The sequence below is a fragment of the Podarcis bocagei genome (assembly GCF_964188305.1).
Source record: "Podarcis bocagei genome assembly, chromosome: 2".
NCBI classification, from domain to species: Eukaryota; Metazoa; Chordata; class Lepidosauria; order Squamata; family Lacertidae; genus Podarcis; species Podarcis bocagei.
This window is the reverse complement of record NC_138126.1, coordinates 61315975-61337661: the sequence shown is the minus strand read 5'-3', so window position 1 is coordinate 61337661 and position 21687 is coordinate 61315975. Positions and strand designations below refer to the sequence as shown.

The following is a 21687-nucleotide window of genomic DNA, read 5'->3' as shown; positions in this document are numbered from 1 at the left end:
TGGTTCTTACATTCCAGGTTCCTATGCAATATTTTTCTTTACAGCATTGGACTTTCCTTTCGCTTCCATGCATATCCGCAACTGAGCGTCCTTTCGGCTTTGGCCCAGCCGCTTCATCAGCTCTGGATCTACTTGTACTTGTCCTCCGCTCTTCCCCAGTAGCATGTTGGACACCTTCCGACCTGAGGGGCTCATCTTCCAGCGTCATAACTTTTATATGCCTGTTGTCTTTGTCCATGGAGTTTTCTTGGCAGGGATACTGGAGTGGCTTGCCGGTTCCTACTCCAGGTGGATCACGTTTGGTCAAAACTCTCCACTATGACCTGTTCATCTTGGGTGCCCTGCTCGGCATAGTTCATAGCTTCTCTGAGTTCTTCAAGCCCCTTCGCCACGGCAAGGCAGTGATCCATAAAGGGGCTTCAGGAAATATCAATATGTAATAAATGTTCAGAGAGAGAGAGAAAATAAAAGGGTGCTTTCTTCCTGCACATCAGGATTTGTTTATTTTTACACTTGAAATGCAGCTGGGTTTGCGGAAAACCAAAGAAAAGGCAAAATGTCTCCCAGCGGATTGTTCACATAAAAACAATTACACAACAGACATTCATGTGATGGAACTGGTAATTTCAGGAGGAAATTCTTAAAACTTTCCTTACTCCAGCAATTGACCTCACAGTATCAGGGTTAAGTCACCGTGAGGCAACTATTTTAAAATCACACCACACTGTGTGAATAATCCTAAATTTGAAACAAGGCAGCCTTGGGGTATAATTATAGGATGAAGTGCTTTGCGAAAACTGCTAAATGAATGGATGGATGGATGAACGAGTTTCTCAGAGGTAATCAGCATTCTTGGCTAGGGGTAATTCCACATCAACACACACTCCGCTACAAATCCCAGGGTCCCTTGTGGGGAAGCTATAGCACTTAAACCAGTTACAGTTGATCATGTAGCCTCTTAATTAGTTTTTCAATGCTCTGCTGACTCAGGGCCTCACCTGTCTTTGTGCGGGAATTTCCTTGCTGCATTTTACACCCACCTTGCAAACTTTTCCATTTTCTCCTGCTATCAGTCACTGAGTAAGAACTGACTGTGCGAGACCTACAAATCAAAGTATGACCAGAAATCTCTCTCCCTCTAATCAGTTCAAAAATATTAAAGAAGTGTTCATGCAGGTTTGTGCTTGCTTCTCCTGAGTGGAAAAAGCAACAAACATGAGTCAGGAGAAAGTCCCCTTAGTCCTCATGTTGCAGGTCTTTTGCAGTCTTCTTTAGATCTCACCATCCTGATAGATCAGGAATACTTGGCTGTCTCATTTTTCATTCTCAACACCTGATTATTTATAAACAATCTAAACAGCACCAAACCCAATATAAATCTTGGGGTGGGGGGAATCCCATGGTTTAACTCCCTTCACTGTGAAAACCTTCCATTTATTTGTTTCTTTAAGTCACTTACATCTTGCCTTTCTGTCAAAATGTTCTCAAGGTGATTTACAACATAAAATATTAAAATAATCAATATTAAAATGTTAACAACAAAAGGCAGCCATAAGATAACATTTTAAACAGCCAAAAGAAAATTTGTGGCTACAAAAAATAAAAACTAGTCCAAGAACGCTTTCTTTAAAAGCTGGTCTTAGCCACGGGTGTTAGTTTTGATGACAGTTTGCAGCTGATGTGCAAGTAAGCTAGCGCTGAGCCAAAATTTCTAAGTGACAGTTTGATAATGCTTAAAAAAACAAACAACCCCCCCTCTCTTTTTGTGTAGGAAATTATCTCTCTGGGAACCACCAATGCAAAGCCCAGAAAATATTTATTTACTGTATCTTCCTGTTGCATATTCCCCCCTACTTAGCTAAAATGTACTGTTTTATTTGTACTTTAAACACCCAGGAACTGTTATGTGTGCCATTCTCACACACCTTGCACATTAGAAAAAGGCAGATACACTTACAACCACTGCAGAGGCCACTCTAAGAGGACCTGAGTCTCCGAGAAGCACGCCAGTGGCCAAGGACCCATGGCTAGAAGCTGCCATCAGTGTAAGACCACTGGCCTCACCAGTCCCACACAAAGCAAGATTAGCGTTGCCCCAAATCTCCCTTTAATCAGACTTGCCACTCCTCAAACCCAGTAAGGTCTTCCATGCCTTATTCTCGGCTACTTCCTACTGTTTCCCCACTAGAACCTCTTCTACATGCGCCTGAATTCCTCAGGAATTATATGTGCTGTGCATTGATTTGGAGTAAAACATTCTCTAATAAAAAGACATTAAAGAGCATGTGCCAAGCAGTCATGGGAACGTGACGGAAATCCCCGCTTAAACTTCTACTCTCTGTAGTGAATGTATGGAAGGGTTCATGGCAGCAGACTGTGAAGCCAATTTCCCTTCCATGTATTGACTTTACATAGATATAAGTTGTTTGTGCTGCACAGCAACCACAAGGCTGCTACTGATACAGTCAGGCTTCTGTTGTTCTATGGTGCTTTGACACACCCATCCTTGAAGACTGCTGGGGCTCAAGATGCCACGCAGCTGCCAAATCAGACGACCCGCCACTATGCTGCCACATGCCTTGAAGACAAAAATTCCCATCACTGCTGTTCTTTAACAAGTTAGCACTGCAAGAGGAAGATGAATGAAGTAATAAAAATGAGCTTGCACTCTTCTCCACGTGCTTCCTTCCTACCTTCTGAGAGGAAGGCAGTGAAGAGGAAATCTTCATCACCATTTCACCATAACCTGAGTCAGTCTGTCCGTTCTAACAGTGATGGTTTGTGGAAAGTTGGTTTGGCAAGACTGTGGCTGGGGAAGGGGTGGGGTAGGTGAAGAAACCTCAGGCGTATGTCCCAAGCACAGGTCTGGGACTCATAGCAGGGTCCTGAGAAAGCCACAGTTTTCATTAGCTTGGAGGACAGATGCCAACATGCACTTCCAGCCACGTATTAAGAGAACAGGGAGAAAATGCAGAGCTATTAAAGACATTTGCTAATGTTTTTCTTATAGCGTGGATTTACATTGTGGGAGATATTCAGGCAGATTTGGGCTGTCACTGAGACAACACGTGTAGTGCATGGCAGCGAACTAAGATAGTTGGGACAAGTCTTAGTTTTGGTCGGCTTTAACTTGAGCAACAAACCTCAAAGCCACGAAAGAGAGCATACGCACAGTAATGTATGAAATAGAAAGTTGTGCAAAGCTCACATGAGTGTGAGGAAATGGACAATGAATCTCTCTCTCACACACTCTCTCTAAAACACAGAATGAATCTGCAGAGAAGTGAGCGGAGGGCCTGTGGGACAGTTATTTTGACCTAAAAGTGCCTTTGTGTGGTTCTTCCATACAAGGAAAGCAGCAAGAAGAGCAATTATGGGCTGAGTCACGCTCTTAATGGGTTTGGAGCAATCTAGACTTCTTTTGTCATTCTCATCTTATTTCCTGAGCATTAGCAACAGGTTCAAACCACCAAACAAGAACTGGAAAACACTGCAGTCTAAAATGTCTTCCACAAAACTCTTGCACAACTTGGTATCTTGGTGTTTCAAATTTCAATGGCGCCCTCTGCGACACCAGAATCTGGTGCCCCCTTCACCTCTTGCCTTCCGTTGGACTTCATAGTTGTGACTCCTGCTGCAGCGCCCCAGAATCTCTGTGCCCAGTATGACCAAACTGGTCGTGCTCCCCTAGATCCACCTTTGGTTATCTTCACAGGCATGATAACCAGGATTCCATAAATTCCACATTTATTTTACTATGCACTGCCTGATTCAACTCTGTGCAACTCTTTACTGACGATCTTTAAGAGGAATATATATGAAGCATGTAGAACTTATGGAGCATTCACACCTATACAGCTGGTACAAACAGATGTCCTCCCCTAAAATATGCTGCTGTTGTTAATGTTGTTATGCGATGGGCTCTCTGTCCTCTGAAAGTGAATAGAGTGAAGATAAAGCTGATATGCCAAAGGAATTTTCACAGTGTTGATCCCTACAGAAAGAGACTTCATAATTCAGGAACATTTTTGCCCCAGAGATAGCCGAGCATTAAATGAATCTCCATGGTCATTTTGTGTGAATGAACTGCACTGATCCCTTTACACACAGCTGTAGGGCCTGATTGGAGCATCTCTCAGCATGGCTCAAACAGAGCTTGGGGTTTGATTGATGTTCCTAAATCATGTTGTCAACTGAAATTGCCACTTCAAAGGATTCTACACAAAGAAAGCATTTGAGCACCAGCTGGTGCTTTGAGGAGCCTTACCCCAATCATGAAGTGAGTAACACTTTTCAAAGTCAGGAAAGCTACCTGTTATTCTTGATTTCCTTGCGGCATCTCTAATACCTCATCTGCCCAGCACAAGGCATTCTTCCTCCCAGTTACACCTAGGGTGGGAGTGAATCAGGACTCAGTAGGACTGAGACCCAATGCCAGGAATTAGCCTTGTCAACTCATGGTATCATTACAGTATATAGATGAGGGATCTCCTGTGCTGGCTTGGCCGATGGGTGTTGCAACCCAAAGCCGTTGGACGGCACCCAGTTGGTAAAGGTTGGGCTACAACAGCAGAGGAAACACAACACTGCATAACTGCAGGATATTATAACACAGATGTTATAACACAGATGCAGAGAATACAATAGCTAATTTGAGCAGCTTGCAAAAACAGGTGCCGAATGTACCAGACACAAAGTAAGCATAGGTGAGTTTATTTGTTTGAGTTCCTTTGTGCATCTATAACTTCCAGGTAATAAGCTCAAGGAAAACAGCAGCTAAGCTGGAAACGACTTTGATAATCACGTGCCCTTTGTATTCTGCAAGGGGTTGAAATTACATTTCTAACCACTAAGCTTTCAGGTAAACTTCACTCACTTTCCAGCCTAAAGGTCACAGCTCGCAGTACTCTTATCATGCCAGAATTGTTTCAGTTTCAAGAAGTCCAAAAACCTAGACTGATATTACAGCCTGAAGCCACCTTTGTCAACAAAGAAGTGTCACACTCTTAAAAATAAAAGTATAGCACCACATGGTGTGTTACTAAGCATGAAAAAATCCTCTTTTTTAGGGTTCTGCAGCTTAATTGATGGAACAGGTGGGTGTTTTTTTAAGTCTGTGAGCAATTTTATTTGTCTGTGGCACAATGGGCACTGCAAAACATGTGAATAGTACAGTTCCCACAATTGCAAATCTAATCTCCTGCTAGGACAAGCACCAGGGAAGCAGGAACAAAACACGGCGCTAATATATAACACTAAAATTTATCAATACAAACTGAAATTAAAAACATCATCAAAATATTGTGGGTGGCCCTCTTTGCAGTCAACAGCAGACATGGGCTTACCCACACTTCCTCTTGTCTCACTGATTTCCCCTATAGGGAAAACTGCTCTTTGGCACTCAATCAGAACAAAGAGCACTTTGGGTTTTCTCTGGACTGCTGTCTCATCCAATTTAGCATTGAAGAGTAGGTTTTCCCTGGGAAAGGAGAAGGGCAAATGAAAAACCACTCGGATCCGTGCTTTCTAGGCACGGGACAAGTGGAAGTGTGGATGAGCCCATAGGGAGAAAATTGTGCCCCAGCTTGTCTCAACCAGCCTGCCAGGAGTTCTCCCGGCTCCGCTTCTCCCCCACTTGTCAAGCCTCTTGCAAAAACCCACAATTTTTCCTACATCGTCGCCCACTGTAACCCTGAAAACGTCCCCCCTCCCAACTCTGTCTTAATGGCCTATCTGCCAGGCGATGCCCTAGTCCGGAAAAACAAGCTCAACTTATATTCTTACACTGTTAAATTGTCTGGCACCCAGGGGAAGGCTCCCAGCATTTAGCAATTCCAATTATTTAGTAATCCCTGACACTTACTCACTCAAGGAGTTATGGATGATTTTGCACCCACAAACTCTGGGACCCAAATATGCAGGTCCATGCCGGGGGGGGGGCAGTTGGGTACACTTGGCCTGGGCCTTGGAGGGCTAACATACACTCCAACATTTATTCAATGAAAATAGAGACATCCTATTCCATAATGATAGTTTTACTATTTATGCCCTGCACTTCTTACTGGGTTGCCCCAGCCACTCTGGGCACCTTCCAGCATATATAAAAACATTAAACTCCCCCCCCCCCAACTTCCCTATACAGGATTGCCTTCAGACAAGACGGCTCAGGGGTCGGATAACTCTATACCCTCCAACATTTCTCCAATGAAAATAGGGACATCCTAAGGAAAAGTGGGACAAATCAGAAACTGGGAAGGCTTGTCTAAATCAGGGACGTCCCTGGAAAATAGAGACCCTTGGAGGGTCTGGGTTAAGATGTGCAATGGTTATGCTAGGGTTCAAATGTGAAATATAGAATGCTGTCCACCAACATCCATTCCAGTATTTCAGTCTTCTAGGATGATATTGCATTATAATATATTTTGTACACACACAAATAAATGTGGGGTTCATGTTAGTTTTCAGACTTACAATGTAGAATTGTGTCCTCCTGACTGTGCATGCCAAATTTCATTCTGATACTTCAAGGCTCAAAGGAGAAACTTACTCAAGAAAAGTAAATGCCAAATAGACAACTAAACCAATGACTTTACTACACCTGGCCAAAGGAGATGAAATCCTCCCCTCCATTGCTGTGACTCATAATAAAAACAAAGCCAAGAGATTTAAAGGTGCTCTGAAGGCAAGTGCAGGGCTGGTGCCACCACAAGCCTTTCTGAAGCAGTTGCCTCAAGAAGAACTCAGGGAAGGGTGGCAGATTTGCACCCCCCAATTTGGGTCTCCCATCTTGAATCAAACTTGGGAATCTGGGGAAGGAGAAGACATGGAGGCTTTTCACAAGTGCAACGTAAACAAATTTTTGTATAAATTTGTTTGTAATGTGAATATTATTAACCAAGAGTCAGAATGCATAGGCAGATTCCAAATGCAGTTCTTCTGCTCTCTATTCTGCATTATCTTCAACAACAGCATCTTCATGGTACAAGAGCTGCTCAAAGGCAAATTAAACCTTACCTGTCAAAGATTGGCAACTTAGGTGGAACGGCTGCCTAAGTGCCTTAAAGCAAAGCCTCCTTCCTAGTTTCTTTCTGCTGCCCAAGATTCCAGGCTTGGTTTGGGGGGCATGAGCGTAAAATAAGACAAGAGTATAACAACAGCACTTCCTGCATGGTCCCTGTCATCTCTCAAAACCATTAATGAAGTGAATAAGCAGTTGTGATCACATGCCTATGACATTCATGGAACTCTATTTCATGCAACAGCCCTAATAGCTGTAGATGCACACCTTAGGGACGAACTGCATTTTCAACAGCAACAGTTTGCATGCTGGACAAATGCAGTATCTCCACAACAATAGTGTAGCCTAAAGAGGTGTTGGACTCTTGTGTCACATATGAGAAACATTTTGCTGTGTGTTGGGGGCTGGGGGACCCAACTTGTGAAAATACACGTTGGCTGCTAAGTCTGCATGACTTGGTAAGCCAACTTATAGTTTACCTGGAGTCCACATGAATACTTGTTCTTGGCTGCAGCTCATGGGTGGTGAGAAGAAAGCTGAGCCCACCTTTGGACAACACACTAATCCAAATCTTAGCTTAGCTCAGCATGGCACAGGAGCAAAAAGGACCAGGGAAAAGCAAAGTAGCTTTAAGCTCTTTTCTGGGAGCCCACACATTCACAACAGTCCCAGTAAGCCATAGTTTTGCTTACTATGTCATGAGAAGCAGGCCTCAAGTGTCGTTGGCCTTGTTTTCTGGTTACATTGCATGGGGATTTCACTATCGCCTACTCCCTGTTCCTCTTTTTGAAGAAATCTGTGCTTCAGTCAGACATCTATGTAAGGATGCAGGAGGATCGAGAAAAGGGGGTGACTAAGCTTTATTGCATAATAATCCATAGACTTTAATCACAGAATTGCGGAGCCAGTGACATTTATCTATTCATCCTGCCAATGTTTTTTGTGTGCGTGGGCAAATATATAGGAAGGGGTGTGCAGCCATCAGGTCTCAGCTAGCCCAGATCCCACTTAGAAATGTTACATAAGTCCATTGCTTTTGTTCATTAAAGCGTTAGAAAATGGGACTAGCAACAACGTAAACCATACATCAAGCAGGAGGGGAAAGATGGGAAATAATTACAGTGGTGCCCCGCAAGACGAATGCCTCGCAAGACGGAAAACTCGCTAGACGAAATAGTTTTCCGTTTTGGAGGTGCTTCGCAAAACGAATCTCCTATGGGCTTGCTTCGCAAGACGAAAATGTCTTGCGAGTTCCTGCGGGTTTCCCCCCCCTTTCCCCCCTTTTTCTAAGCCGCTAAGCCGCTTATCAGCTGATCCGATAAGCCGCTAAAAGCCGCTAATAGTGCTAATAGCGCTAATCCGCTAATCCGTCAATGGGCTTGCTTCGCAAGACGAAAAAACAGCTAGACGAAGAGAATCACAGAACGGATTCTTTTCGTCTTGCGAGGCACCACTGTATGACACTTTTTGATGAATAGGGAGCAGATGGGGCTTGCTCCCAGGCAAACCTGTATATTAGATTATACCCAATGCTAACAAATAAGCTTGCTTGCATTCTCTTTCCCATCCCTCTTTCTATATGACCTGATTTTTGCTTTAATCTTAGTTTTGCTCTGTCTTGCCTCTCCACTGCCCTCGTATTGAAAATGTCTTTACTCTTTCATCTGCTCACACACCTCTTTCCAATTCTTACTTCTACCTCTGTCTTGTGTCAATATCGGTGTACACTGTAACTAAACATCTCGCAGCCACAGATTAAAGAGCACAAAATCAAGACTCAGCTTCAAAATCCTTGCTCAATGGCTGGAAAACAACATTTTCAGTCCTTGAATACACCAAGCAATAATGTACTTTTAAGAAGCATTGTCCCAGGAGGGACTGTGCGATGTGCCTTTTCTCAGTGTTTGAATCAGCTTTATTTCAGTGCCACCTGGGAATGCACGATGTAATAATGGGGCTATTAGCAGCTACATCCTAACAGAGATAAGGAACATGAGAGGAATATGATTTGGCTCCGGAAAGGGGGAGAAATGCTGAAGGTTTGAAGTGCATTCCCCAGTAACTAAGTCGAGAAAACCAAGCAGCTGCAAATGGCTGGCTGAGACTTTTTGCATACCTTCCAAATGCCTTCTATAAATAAAATTAATAGCCATGCCCCTCTGGCCTATTGTCTTAAAAAAACTAACTGGTTTAAATATTTGGAATTTTACACTTCAGTCCTGGTTGCAATGAACAGTTTATTTTCCCTCCTGTTGTATCATACAGAAACCACCTTGAGATTTACGAATGAAGGGCGATATACAAATTTAATACATAAAATAAACAGAAATCAGTGCAGTATAGTATTTAGTGTTGGTCTGGGACTAGGGAGAATAGGGTTCAGGTCCCCATTCAGTCATGAAGCTCATTGGGTGCCCACTTCCGCTCAGCCTAACCTACCTCCCATAATGTAATGGGAAAGGGAAGAACCATTTATGCCAGCTTGAATGTGCTATGAGAATTATAAGGTTTAAGATATAAAATAAATATACCAAGCAAACACATACATAAATAAATAAATATATAAACCGTATGTCTGAAACAGTACAGGAAAAAAAGTCCTGAAACCATTTTGTCTCTCTCAAATGTTTCTCTGCAAGGAGGGAAGAAATGGGAAAAACCTCCCCATTTGCTCACAAATTCTGCCCTAAGGGCACATTTAAGCTATGAATAGGGCGAGCCTGTGATCTGGACTCAGGAATTAAGTATTTATCATCACAAAAGAATAGCCAGGCTGCCCAGGTAAACCCATCAACAGCCAGGTAAACCCATCAACAGGTTTCCTGCCAGACAGGATTCTGTTGTAGACCAACCCTTCTGTCATTTATGCATGATGTATTGGGGGGTGGTCTTGGGCTCCAGGGTGGGCAATTTCAAATGTCAATATAAGGGCTTGCACACCATTGTTCGGGGTCCCTCCTGCCTCCTGCGTGTAGTTGTGAAGCACCCTGTTGCAACAGTTAATAAAGATCAGGCCCACTAGCTGCTCTGCTTCTCAATATTCTGTGGTTGGCCTCTGTTAATTTCTCCTACTGATAGAGAACCTACATAAGGACTCTATACTGGCTCTTGGGTACCCCATAAGGGACATGGAGCAGTTTTTTCCTTATAACAAACTCATTGGAGAAAAGGCAGGATATAAATGTAATAATAAAAAAATAAAACTTTGTATGGTGTGGAGAAAGTGGACAGGGAGAAGTTTTTCTTCCTCTCAGACAATACTGTAACTTGGGGGACGTCCAGTTACACTGAATGTTGGAGGGTTCAGGGCAGACAAAAGAAGTAACTTCTTCGTCTGCAACTTAATTAAATACAGTGGTACCTTGGGTTAAGAACTTAATTCATTCTGGAGGTCCGTTCTCAACCTGAAACTGTTTTTAACCTGAGGTACCACTTTAGCTAATGGGGCCTCCTGCTGCCGCCACACAATTTCTGTTCTCATCCTGAAGCAAAGTTCTTAACCCGAGGTACTATTTCTGGGTTAGCAGAGCCTGTAACCTGAAGCATCTGTAACTTGAAGCGTCTGTAACCCGAGGTACCACTGTAATGGAATTTGGTCCCCCGGGGAAGCAGCGATGGCCACCAACTTCAATGGCTTTAAAACAGCTACCATGGCTGTGCTCTGTTTTCAGTGCTAGAGGAGGCAGCACTACTTGCTGGGAATCCACCTGTGGGGAGCACTGTTGCACTTCTGCTGGCATGCTTTCCATAGGCATCTGGTTGGCCACTGTGAGAACCAAAGGCAACATTATGTGGGACTTTGGCCTGATCCAGCAAGTCTCTTCTTACATTCTTATACCCTACGCTGCCTGCACAAGCAGATTGCTCCCTTGAGTAAAGAAATGGGGCCATAAGGAACACATGGACCAAATTTCGCACACATTGGAGCTGCTATGTATTTCTTCCGTGTTTGTAAGCATGCCTGGGATGTCAGGTACCAAAGCAAACTGTAGCATGCATGCTGCGGCACCGAGGAACGCCAACATCGGCCTAAGGGCAGTGGTGCTTCTTAAATTACCCTTTCCCACCTCTGTTCAATCATAAGAGCCCAAACCAAATGCACATTCCCAACCCATCCCAGCAGGGAGATTACGAAAAAGATTTCAAAGGAGAAATACTTGATTTTCCGACTGCCTACGCTTCAGAAAGGGTGTGCACTTGGATTCCAGCCACCACAACTGAATTCTGGTTTTGCCCCCATCCGGCGTAAACTCGTTGGACTAATCGTTTTATCTTATTATATTCCAGCTTTAACGAAAGTGGTGCAATAACATCATCGCCATGGGAGACTCTGTAAACACCCACCAACACAAAAGCCTCCCCACTCCCTTTTAAAGAAGCGGAAGTACATGTTGCAGCAAGTAGCCATGAAACAGCTGCATGTGCTAAATGATGGTAGTGAAGCTGATGAACATAGACTGAGATGGAGACTGTTTCACAGCTTCGATATTAATGAAATGGGTAGATTAAAAAAAACACCAAAGAAAGCCAGAGGCACAGAATGCGAAAAGGATTCGGGAGAGCACGTGTGTTGGCGTGGGGAGGGGACTCAAAGATGGAAGATAAGTATGCTTTGACTGATTCTGTTTTAAAACTTTAAAAAAAAAAATCCCCAGCATGCCAGAAGCCTTAAAACATGCAATTCCAGAAACCACATTGGCTTGAAACATGATGCTTGTTATTCTAGTAGCACCCCACCCTCCATTATTCAAAGTATCTTCTTTTCCTAGTATTTGAACGTATTGTAGCCATTCTGATAAATAAATGAAGATCAGCAATACTTTTAATCAATGGGTAAGTTCTAGAGAATCTTGGACTAGAAAGATTAAAATGCTGGTCTGGAAACAAACCTATAAAGAATTCCCACAGGAGTTATCAATATATCTAACAACTTCCAGATGCGTAACCATGCTAGTCTGTTGAAGCTAAAACAACAAAGAGCCTTGTGGAATCTTACAGAATAACAGATTTATTGTAGCACACAGTTTTATGCATTAGTATGCACTTATTATTATTATTTGGGACGCGGGTGGCGCTGTGGGTTAAACCACGGAGCCTAGGACTTGCCGATCAGAAGGTCGGCAGTTCGAATCCCCACGACAGGGTGAGCTCCCATTGCTTGGTCCCTGCTCCTGTCAACCTAGCAGTTCGAAAGCACCTCAAAGTGCAAGTAGATAAATAGGGACCGCTCTCCGGCGGGAAGGTAAACGGCGTTTCCGTGTGCTGCTCTGGTTCGCCAGAAGCAGCTTTGTCACGCTGGCCACGTGACCCGGAAGCTGTCTGCGGACAAGCGCCGGCTCCCGGCCTATAGAGCGAGATGAGCGCGCAACCCCAGAGTTGGTCACGACTGGACCTGATGGTCAGGGGTACCTTTACCTTTATTATTATTATTATTAAGGGAAGTTTTTAATGTTGGATTTTATTTTTAATATTCTGTTGGGAGTCGCCCAGAGTAGCTGAAGAAACCCAGTCAGATGGGCAGGGTATAAATAATAATAATAAATAAATTATTATTATTAATAATAATAATAATAATTACTACTACTACTGTACCTTGCTTTGAGTTTAATGAAAAATCAGCAAATTAAGTAAGGTTATTATTAAAGGTGGAAAAAACCTTATCCTGGATCTTTAGGGGATTTGCACTGGCATCCCCAACCAAGCATACAGGATTTTGATCAGTTCTTCCACACCAAGATGAATGAGAAAGGAACTATGCTTTGCTCATAGCATGGAGCTGCTGCTAAAAATGGCAACCCAGAGTCTGGTTCTCTCCATCTTCCCTGTAACGTAGGGGTAGACCAATCTGTGGACCTCCAGATGATGTTGCTGGACTCCACCTTCCATCAGCCCTGGCTGCCATGACCAGTGGTCAGGGATTATGGGAGCTGTAGTCCAGCAACATCTGGAGGACCAAAGGTTAACCAGCCATCCTGTATGTGCAGAAACCCTTTCAGTACCATAATATCACCAAACTGTGTGTTTTCTCCTTCACCCAACATACTGTTGGAGGTCATTAGCCTGGGTGGAGAATGTACAACAGAATGATATCATGAAACTGGGTAAGTGTTCCAACATGTTAATAAAGAAGAAATATTTGATGGCTGAAAGATACTGTTCCCAGCAACCCTGAAATTATTAACTGTGAGGATATGTAAGATTAATGTTTGCAGTCTGTTATGTTTTCACATTCTTAAATTATGGTTTTGTTTTACAGACAAACCTCAGCTCCCGAATGCCTCCGTTTTGGAATGTTTCAGCTCCCAAACGCCAAAAACCCGGGAGTAAATGCTCCAGTTTTCAAATGTTTCTCAGAAGCCGAACATCCAACGTGTTTGCATTCACATTCATGTGTGTGCAGGAAGCTCCTGCAACCAATCAGAAGCAGCGCCTCGGTTGTCGAACATTTCGGAAGCTGAACGGGCTTCCAGAAGAGATAACGTTCAACAACCGATGTTTGACTGTATTTGTATTGTATTTTTTACCACTTTACTAACTGCCTGGAAATGTAATAAATGTAATAAAGAAATAAATAAAGTTTGCAAACGTTTGACAGAACCCTCATGTTTCATGAAAAACAGTACTAGTATCAAGGTCTGAAGAAATGTTTTTTTCAAAAGAGAGAGAGAGAGAGAGAGAGAGAGAGAGAGAGAGAGGACGCAGCAGAGGTCTCTTTTGGTTTTGTGTAATGTCAGTTCACCTCAGTTAAAAAGTATGGTCTGGTGGCTACAGTGCTGGGATTTGTACTCAGTTTATAAGCCCACATCTGCCATGTTTACAGCTGGCCAGCTCCATTCCATCCCCACCAGATTCCGCCCTTGGACAGCCAAGGCATTTCTGATAAAGGTTGCAAAACCAAACACTCAGGTTTTGGATACAAGGAACGATCCTGCTTTTCAGAAAAGGCAGACAATGGGAACAAGTGGGAACTAATGGAAAGGGTAACAGAAAAAAGCTCTAAACAGTTCTTTCAGCTAGGTGGAGAGGTACAGAAAAGACACTCAGACACCAACTCAGGAATACAGCAGCCACCCTACCAGGGATGATAGCAGAACTGAGTCCAATGAGGAAGAGTGGTGTGTCTTTTTGACTCTTCTGGCTCCACCAACATCTGAAGCAGTGCTTCCCCACTCTGGCAGAAACAGAAGCCTTGTAACGCCTCACCAATCTTATTCAGATTCTCTCTTGTTAAGACCCTTCTGTTGCCTGAAGGAAGCTAGGTCTCTCTTTTCTCTAAAAGTCAGTGCAGAAACTCTCCTCTGGCCTGTGCTTTGTTTCATTAACCTTGCTGGCAGCCTGCAGAGTCCTAAACCGCCCCAGAAGGTGGAGTCCCAAAGCGCTGGGCTCCCCTACTAACACCCAGGCAACCTCTCTACCACTTGTTTCTGTCTGTTCTGACGTAAATATACAATGCTCATGTAACCTTGCTTCGCAGTTTCTTAATTTCCTGTCTTTAAAATGTGCCTTAGTGCAAATAACTCAAATAACTGTTTTGAATATATTTTTTAAAGCCTGTAAAAAATACTATATATAAGTGACTAATGATAATTTCCTCCAACCAGGCCTAAGAATTACCTCTGACATCACATACAATAATTTCATGTAAGAAGACGGGAAATGATTGCTGGGAACTCACATTATGTGGACAGTACTCCAAAACTTGATAAAACTTCAGTCCTCGAGGCACACGGTTGTGGACATCCACATTGCAGCACTCCTTCATCCCTTCATCGATAGCCTCATTTATCTTGTTCACGGGGAAAGCGCAAACTGCCGAGTAATTCCGGGGCACTTTGCTGCCTGGCAGGCTTTCAGCAAACACCCCAAAAAGAACCAGTTCTCTGTCAGCATCACTGACAGTGATCTCAGGAGCCAGTTTCGGGCCAGGCTGAGTAGCATGAGCTGCTTGCAAAACATTAAAAACGACATCCCTGGGGGTTGCCCCAAGACTCCTTTTCCGCTTGGTGTTAAAGCGGCAGTCCAAGTTCAGTTCACGGTACGTATGCACTTCCGTTTCATCAGTACTGAGCCGCACAATCCTAGTGTGGTACACACTGGACTCAGGGTTTTCTTTTTGGACTGTTAGAAAATATACAAAGTTCCGGTATTCAAAGGAATACACATAGTTAATTGGGTATGCGTCTTGAAACGCAGGTAGCACCGTTAAGGAGTGGAAAGGATGGTCAAACCCTTCCGCGTTACTCTTGAGTCTCCGTATAGACACAGATTTGGGGCTATATGTCTCCGCAATGTTTCTGTTAATGGTAGAGGCAACGTAAAAGTATGCCGTGTGTGCCATATCAGCAACTACAACTCTAGTGCCTAAAGGACTGGCCACACAGTCTGGACACTCAGAAGGCCTGTTAAATTTAGCAGAGAACAGGCATTTTGTGTCAACTGACACATTGCCATTTTTTTCAATCTCATGCTGGAAGCAGACTCCATGATGGGAAGTCCCACAACTATAAAGCCAAAATTCTTGAGGATCCAACACCAGAACTATGTTATCTGTATCTTCGGGGTTCATTGGCCCTTTCACGGGGCACTTGGCACAGATCTCACACGCGGCGTTACCCCAGGGACCTGTCACTATCGTGGACAGAATTTCCATCTTTGAGTTCAACATGAAGATCTTGTTCCGAACTGCAATAAAGATCGCATCATCGTACTCAGAAGTGACAATGTTCTGAATGGAACTCCCAGCATCGAATGTAGGGAAGCTGTACTTCACTGTGAAATCTCTGGTTGAGTCAGACCACCGAGGTGGGCATTGCCATGCCTTCCCAATAATTATAGTGGGCAATAACCCTAATATGAGGCAAAGTAACAATGACACATCCATACTAGGGAGGTAACAGTAATGCAGAGTCCCAGACCTCAGAGACTACCTCAGTTTTTCAGTTCTGTGTGGAGCTGAAATCCATCCAGAATAGTCTACCATTGCATTGCAGCTGAAAAGGAGAGAAAATATGAATGACTAACATTGAAGAAAAAAGGAAACAAGCTTGCATTTAAGTTGCCTGACTCCCTCCTCTGGCAACCCGCACAGAATTTTGTTTAATTGGTTGCCATCAATTTGATTTTAACTAATTTTTATAATGAAATATTTTTAGAATGTGTTATTATTTGATTGTTTATTTGATTGTTGTTAGCCGCCCTGAGCCCGGCTCAGCTGGGGAGGGCGGGATATAAATAAAATTTATTATTATTATTATTATTATTATTATTATTATTATTATTATTACGGAGCATCCGCTAGAAGAGGAAGATATTTGGAAGCTGTGTTAAGTCTGCTGCAGCAAAAACAACAGTTCTGTGGCACCTAAAAGATGAACAGATTCCTTATATTTTTATATTTTATTTATAAAAATATTCATATTCTGGGAAGCTTCCAACTTAATAAAAACACAGCAAAACATCACACAATTAAAAATTTCCCGATACAGACCTGCCTTCAGAGAGTTGTATAGTTGTTTATCTGTTTGAGATCTGATGGAAGAGCATTCTACAGGTTTACAAGAAAAATAAATAAAATACATAAAACCAATGCTCTTTTTCTAGAAAAAGAGGTGCTGGAGCTCGCCATGAACACCTCCCTTGTTCTCTTATAATGGCAATGGCTCACCTGAGAGGTGCCAGAACTGGGTTCCGGCAAGTTCTGGCTGAAAAAAAAGCCCTGCATAAAAGCATATTGTAAAAACCAGTTAAAAGCAGAAATCAATTAACAATTGTGGGAAGATGTATTCTTAACTGCCTGGACAGGCCTGGTGGAATAGAAAAGTTTTCAGCAGGTGTTTAAAAGTTGAAACAGAAGTTCCCTTCTTACAGCATAAGTTTTTGTGGGTCGGACAATAAAAGGGAGTTGGATCTCCTTGTGAAAAGGAATCCTGGAGAAGAGTGACTAGTGGGGTGCCACAGGGTTCTGTCTTGGGCCCGGTCTTATTCAACATCTTTATCAACGACTTGGATGATGGACTCAAGGGCATCCTGATCAAATTTGCAGATGACACTAAACTGGGAGGGGTGGCTAACACCCCAGAGGACAGGAACACACTTCAAAACGACCTTGACAGATTAGAAAACTGGGCCAAAACAAACAAGATGAATTTTAACAGGGAGAAATGTAAAGTATTGCACTTGGGCAAAAAAAATGAGAGGCACAAATACAAGATGGGTGACACCTGGCTTGAGAGCAGTACATGTGAAAAGGATCTAGGAGTCTTGGTTGACCACAAACTTGACATGAGCCAACAGTGTGACGCGGCAGCTAAAAAAGCCAATGCAATTCTGGGCCTCATCAATAGGAGTATAGCATCTAGATCAAGGGAAGTAATAGTGCCACTGTATTCTGCTCTGGTCAGACCTCACCTGGAGTACTGTGTCCAGTTCTGGGCACCACAATTCAAGAAGGACACTGACAAACTGGAACGTGTCCAGAAGAGGGCAACCAAAATGGTCAAAGGCCTGGAAACGATGCCTTATGAGGAACGGTTAAGGGAGCTGGGCATGTTTAGCCTGGAGAAGAGGAGGTTAAGGGGTGATATGATAGCCATGTTCAAATATATAAAAGGATGTCACATAGAGGAGGGAGAAAGGTTGTTTTCTGCTGCTCCAGAGAAGCGGACACGGAGCAATGGATCCAAACTACAAGAAAGAAGATTCCACCTAAACATTAGGAAGAACTTCCTGACAGTAAGAGCTGTTCGACAGTGGAATTTGCTGCCAAGGAGTGTGGTGGAGTCTCCTACTTTGGAGGTCTTTAAGCAGAGGCTTGACAACCATATGTCAGGAGTGCTCTGATGGTGTTTCCTGCTTGGCAGGGGGTTGGACTCGATGGCCCTTGTGGTCTCTTCCAACTCTATGATTCTATGATTCTATCCTCTACAGAAGCTATACTGTCCGTGAAAATCCAGCCGTACAATGTTTGTGAAAATCCGGATGCATGGCAACCCATGTTGGCAGTGTCGTTTTTGGCAAATAAACTGTGATTTTGCCAAGAAAACTCAACAACTTTTAGCTGGTGCGCATGATCACATCTGTGTCCTAAGTGTTGTTGCTTTTGATCTGATGTTTTCACCAGACAGTAAAGGATCTAGGGTGTCAAAATCTCATGGATTAAAAAAAAACCAGAATTCCTTTCTTTTCTCAGTAAAAATTATACCAAAAGGTAGGTGGAGTATGTAATAATAACAACTTCATAAGTATTATTTCCTATATATGTAATTGGTCTACATCAGTTAATATTTACAGGCAGTTTTACACTGAATGGGTTCATTGCACAGTGGGTTTATTTTAAAAAGGTTTTAGTAATGTTAAAAATTGAATTAAAATTATTCATATTAATCATTTTAATTGAATTGAATATGACAATACAAACAATAGAATATAAAAAAGTAAAACATAACAACAGATGACTGGTACATCTATTATTAATTAAAGTTTGACAATACAGTTATTTTTACTACATTCTTCAGTAATTGAACCAATATAATAATTCCCTTTCCTTTTATTTCTGGTTTTTACATAATCTGGATGATAAAACTGCCAGATGCTTTTGGCAATTTGGGACTGACTTCTTCGTGAGCCTTATTTCATTTCTAATAATGTCTGCCATATAAACCTTTCTATTTCTGGAATCAAGAAACAAGGTTACCCCCACCATTCTATACTGGATGCTGGGACAACCCCCCTGCCAAAGGCCTCAGAGTTTGAAAAGGAAATAAAATCATACCAGATTGCATAAATTTATATATATACACTGTATTTTTCCGTGTATAAGACTAGGCTTGTTTGTTTTTTACCAAAAAAATAGGTTTAAAATTGGGGCTTGTCTTATACACGGATAGTGCTGAGGGGGTTTTTTCTTAATTTGGAGTCCCCAAAAATACATGGGGGCGTCTTATACATGGAAAAATATGGTATGTTTTGAGTGACCTCTTGCCACTTTTAATTTATGCAGCAGCATAATGTTTAATATTTACAGTCAGTTTTACATTGGGCGGGGCAAGTTGGGGCAGGGCGCATTGCCTGGAGCCTCACCGCTGCCTCCCCCTCAGTTGTAGGGTAGCTGAGGGAGAGCGGGTGCAAGCCCCATGCTGCCGTTTCGGGCAGCGCAGAACCTGCAGGCCCCATGGTAAGTGTCACCCCCTGCAGTGTGGCGCTCAGTGCCCCCAGCTACGCCTCTGAATTTATGTGATATCTTTTCGTTTCTCAGTGGTAGGGCATCTGCTTTCATTCACATCCCTGGTTCAATCTCCAGCATCACCAGGTGGGCCTGGTAATAATCCCTGGCTGAACTGCTGCCAGTCAGTGTAGGCAGTACTAAGTTAGATAGACCAATGGTCTGATTTTCTATAATGCAGCTTTCAATATTCCTGAAATCCCCAAAGAATAAAAAAAATGGCGCTCTCTCTTTGAATTAACAAATGAAGCAAACATTAAGTGATCTGGATAATCAAATCTCATTATCACTGGGTGCAGCACACACACAATCCTACATATACGGGAGGAAATGTGCACACAGTGCAAAGGTGCATTCTTGGGTGTGGCTAACACATAATAATGGAACACCCAGATACTTTATTTTAAGTGCCTACTCTCCTGTAGAAATATCTCCATCCATTAACTCTGATCCTATGCATGCTTATTCAGGAATGCCATGAACTTCAACTGAGTTTACTCCCAAACAAGTGCAATAACATGAATCACCCAGTAAGTTTATTTCCCCAGTGCACAACTGAAAAGATGGAGGGGTTTAAGGGGTTATGACTTCAAACATTACACAACAGCAAAACCACATTTGGCACCAGGAGTGTACACTCACTGGGAAGCCCCAGCAAGGCTAAAGTCCCTGGCAACCCTGCCTGCATAACACACACCAACAAGCACTGTTTCGGGATGAAACATTTTTGCCTCACCTTTCAATCTTAAAGCAGCTTGAATAAATATCAATTATATATATATATACACACACACGCACCATTAAAAATAATAATCAGTACAGCTCCAAAAGCACAGCAAAACACTATCAGGACTAAATCAGAAAAAAGCAAGTGCCCTTGACACACCCATCTATCAAGAGAATATCAGGAAGGAGGTACAGTCATCGACTATTTTAATAGCTTCTTGTTTGCTGGCTAAAGCGTAGCAAGTGAGGATGCCAAACGAACCTCCTTGTTGTTTTCGCACACTGCATTTTTCGTGGGCGCGCATATAAAAGGGTGCATTAAAAGAAAAGAAAAGCCGTGTGATAGTTGTGGGCAATGGGTGTCTACTAGTGTGCCCTGCAGCGAGCTGAGGCCAACTCCGGAGCAGAAGCGAAAGGCAGGCTGGCGGCATTGCCCTCGCTCGACTTCTCCTTCTCCCAAGCGCCCTGGGCAACAGGTGACCCAGGCGGCAAAAGCCCTCTCCCCCCGGAGGGAGGGAGAGCGCCCCGCGCAAATCCCCCTCGGGGCAGGCGCGGTGGGAGAGCGAGCAGTTTCGCCCCTTCCATGCGCCCAGATCCTGATTCAGATGCCCCTACGCGCTCGTGGACTGGAAAAGAAACCGAGCCTAGGCGAAAGGTAAGGCCGGCAGCACCGCCCACCTAGCCCCTCTGAGCTCCTTCCCGACTCCATACAGCGCGACTTCCCCGTGGCCAAGGACTCACCCCGCCGCAGCCGCCGTCTCGGACTCTCTGAACACGGCGCCGACTACACACCTGGCCGGGGAGGCTCCCAGGCGGAGGACGGGACGGGACCGGGCGGGGACAGCGCGCCGAGGGCGGCACTCAGCCCGCCTCCGCCTCCTCCTTCTGCCCGGCCGCTTCCGCAGCAGCCCGTTCCCGCCTTTGGGTCGCGTCCCAGCGCCGTCGTCGAGGAGTGGAGCGGAGCGGACGCTCTTGTAGGACAAATGACTTCCTAGGGAGGGAGGCGCAGCCCGGGTTGGCGCGCTCAGAAGTCGCCCTGTCTGACAAAAGAGAGACGGGGACAGACAGAGAAAGCGCTTGCCCCCTCGGGCTATGTCCTGATAGCCGGCGCTGGCGACTGTGACTATTTCTTCGGGGCCACTTCTCGGCGGAACAGGGCGCAACCCGTCCCGGCTCTCACCCCGCGATTTCCGCTGCGGCCTGAGGACTTTGACCGCCTGCGGCTCGCGCGGAGTACCTTTCTAACGTCTGCAAGGGAAAGACGCGTGTCTGTAATCACCGCGGTGCCTGACCGGAAGCCGTGATTGCCTCCGTTCCGCGGCGTGTATCCCTTGGGTTTAGTTTCGTGTTGTGTTGGGATTGGAGTAGCAAAAAGAAAAAGAGTGAGAGGACTCTTAAAGACTTTAAACGTTATATTATGCTGTAATAAAGTTGTTGCTTTTAATTTTTTCCACAGTAGCCTTTCTTCTGTTTGTAGGCTCGTTTTGATTTCAGACATTACGAAATAATACAGCAGCATCGGCACTTGTCTGGCATGCGGAGTATGTGGGTGGATGGTTACGAGGAGTTGCATGAAATTTATTGCTTAAAAAAAAAAACTCAAAGGATCCTGGGGAAGGGCTACAGTATGTCGTAACTGGAAGCTGCCCGGGAGAGTACGCAGCACACGCCCTCTGACGATTACTTAAGGGTGCTGGGAATTATAGCTCTGAGGGGTGAACTA

At 43.9% G+C, this 21687-nt stretch overlaps 1 protein-coding gene across 2 annotated transcripts in view; it reads right to left on the bottom strand.

The window, feature by feature from the left end:
• Nucleotides 1–21399, bottom strand: part of MST1R (macrophage stimulating 1 receptor) — a 62733-nt gene extending 41334 nt beyond the window's left edge. Inside the window, exons 1-2 of one of the 2 annotated variants that reach the window (XM_081185814.1) lie at nucleotides 20706–21399; nucleotides 14694–16008 (exon numbers count right to left, since the gene is read on the bottom strand). In XM_081185814.1, the coding sequence (XP_081041940.1) occupies nucleotides 14694–15899 (1206 nt within the window). In that variant the 5' untranslated portion in view covers nucleotides 15900–16008; nucleotides 20706–21399. The remainder of the gene's footprint in view (nucleotides 1–14693; nucleotides 16009–20705) is intronic. The other variant, XM_081185815.1, reaches the window with a different exon arrangement.
• Nucleotides 21400–21687: the final 288 nt, after the last annotated feature.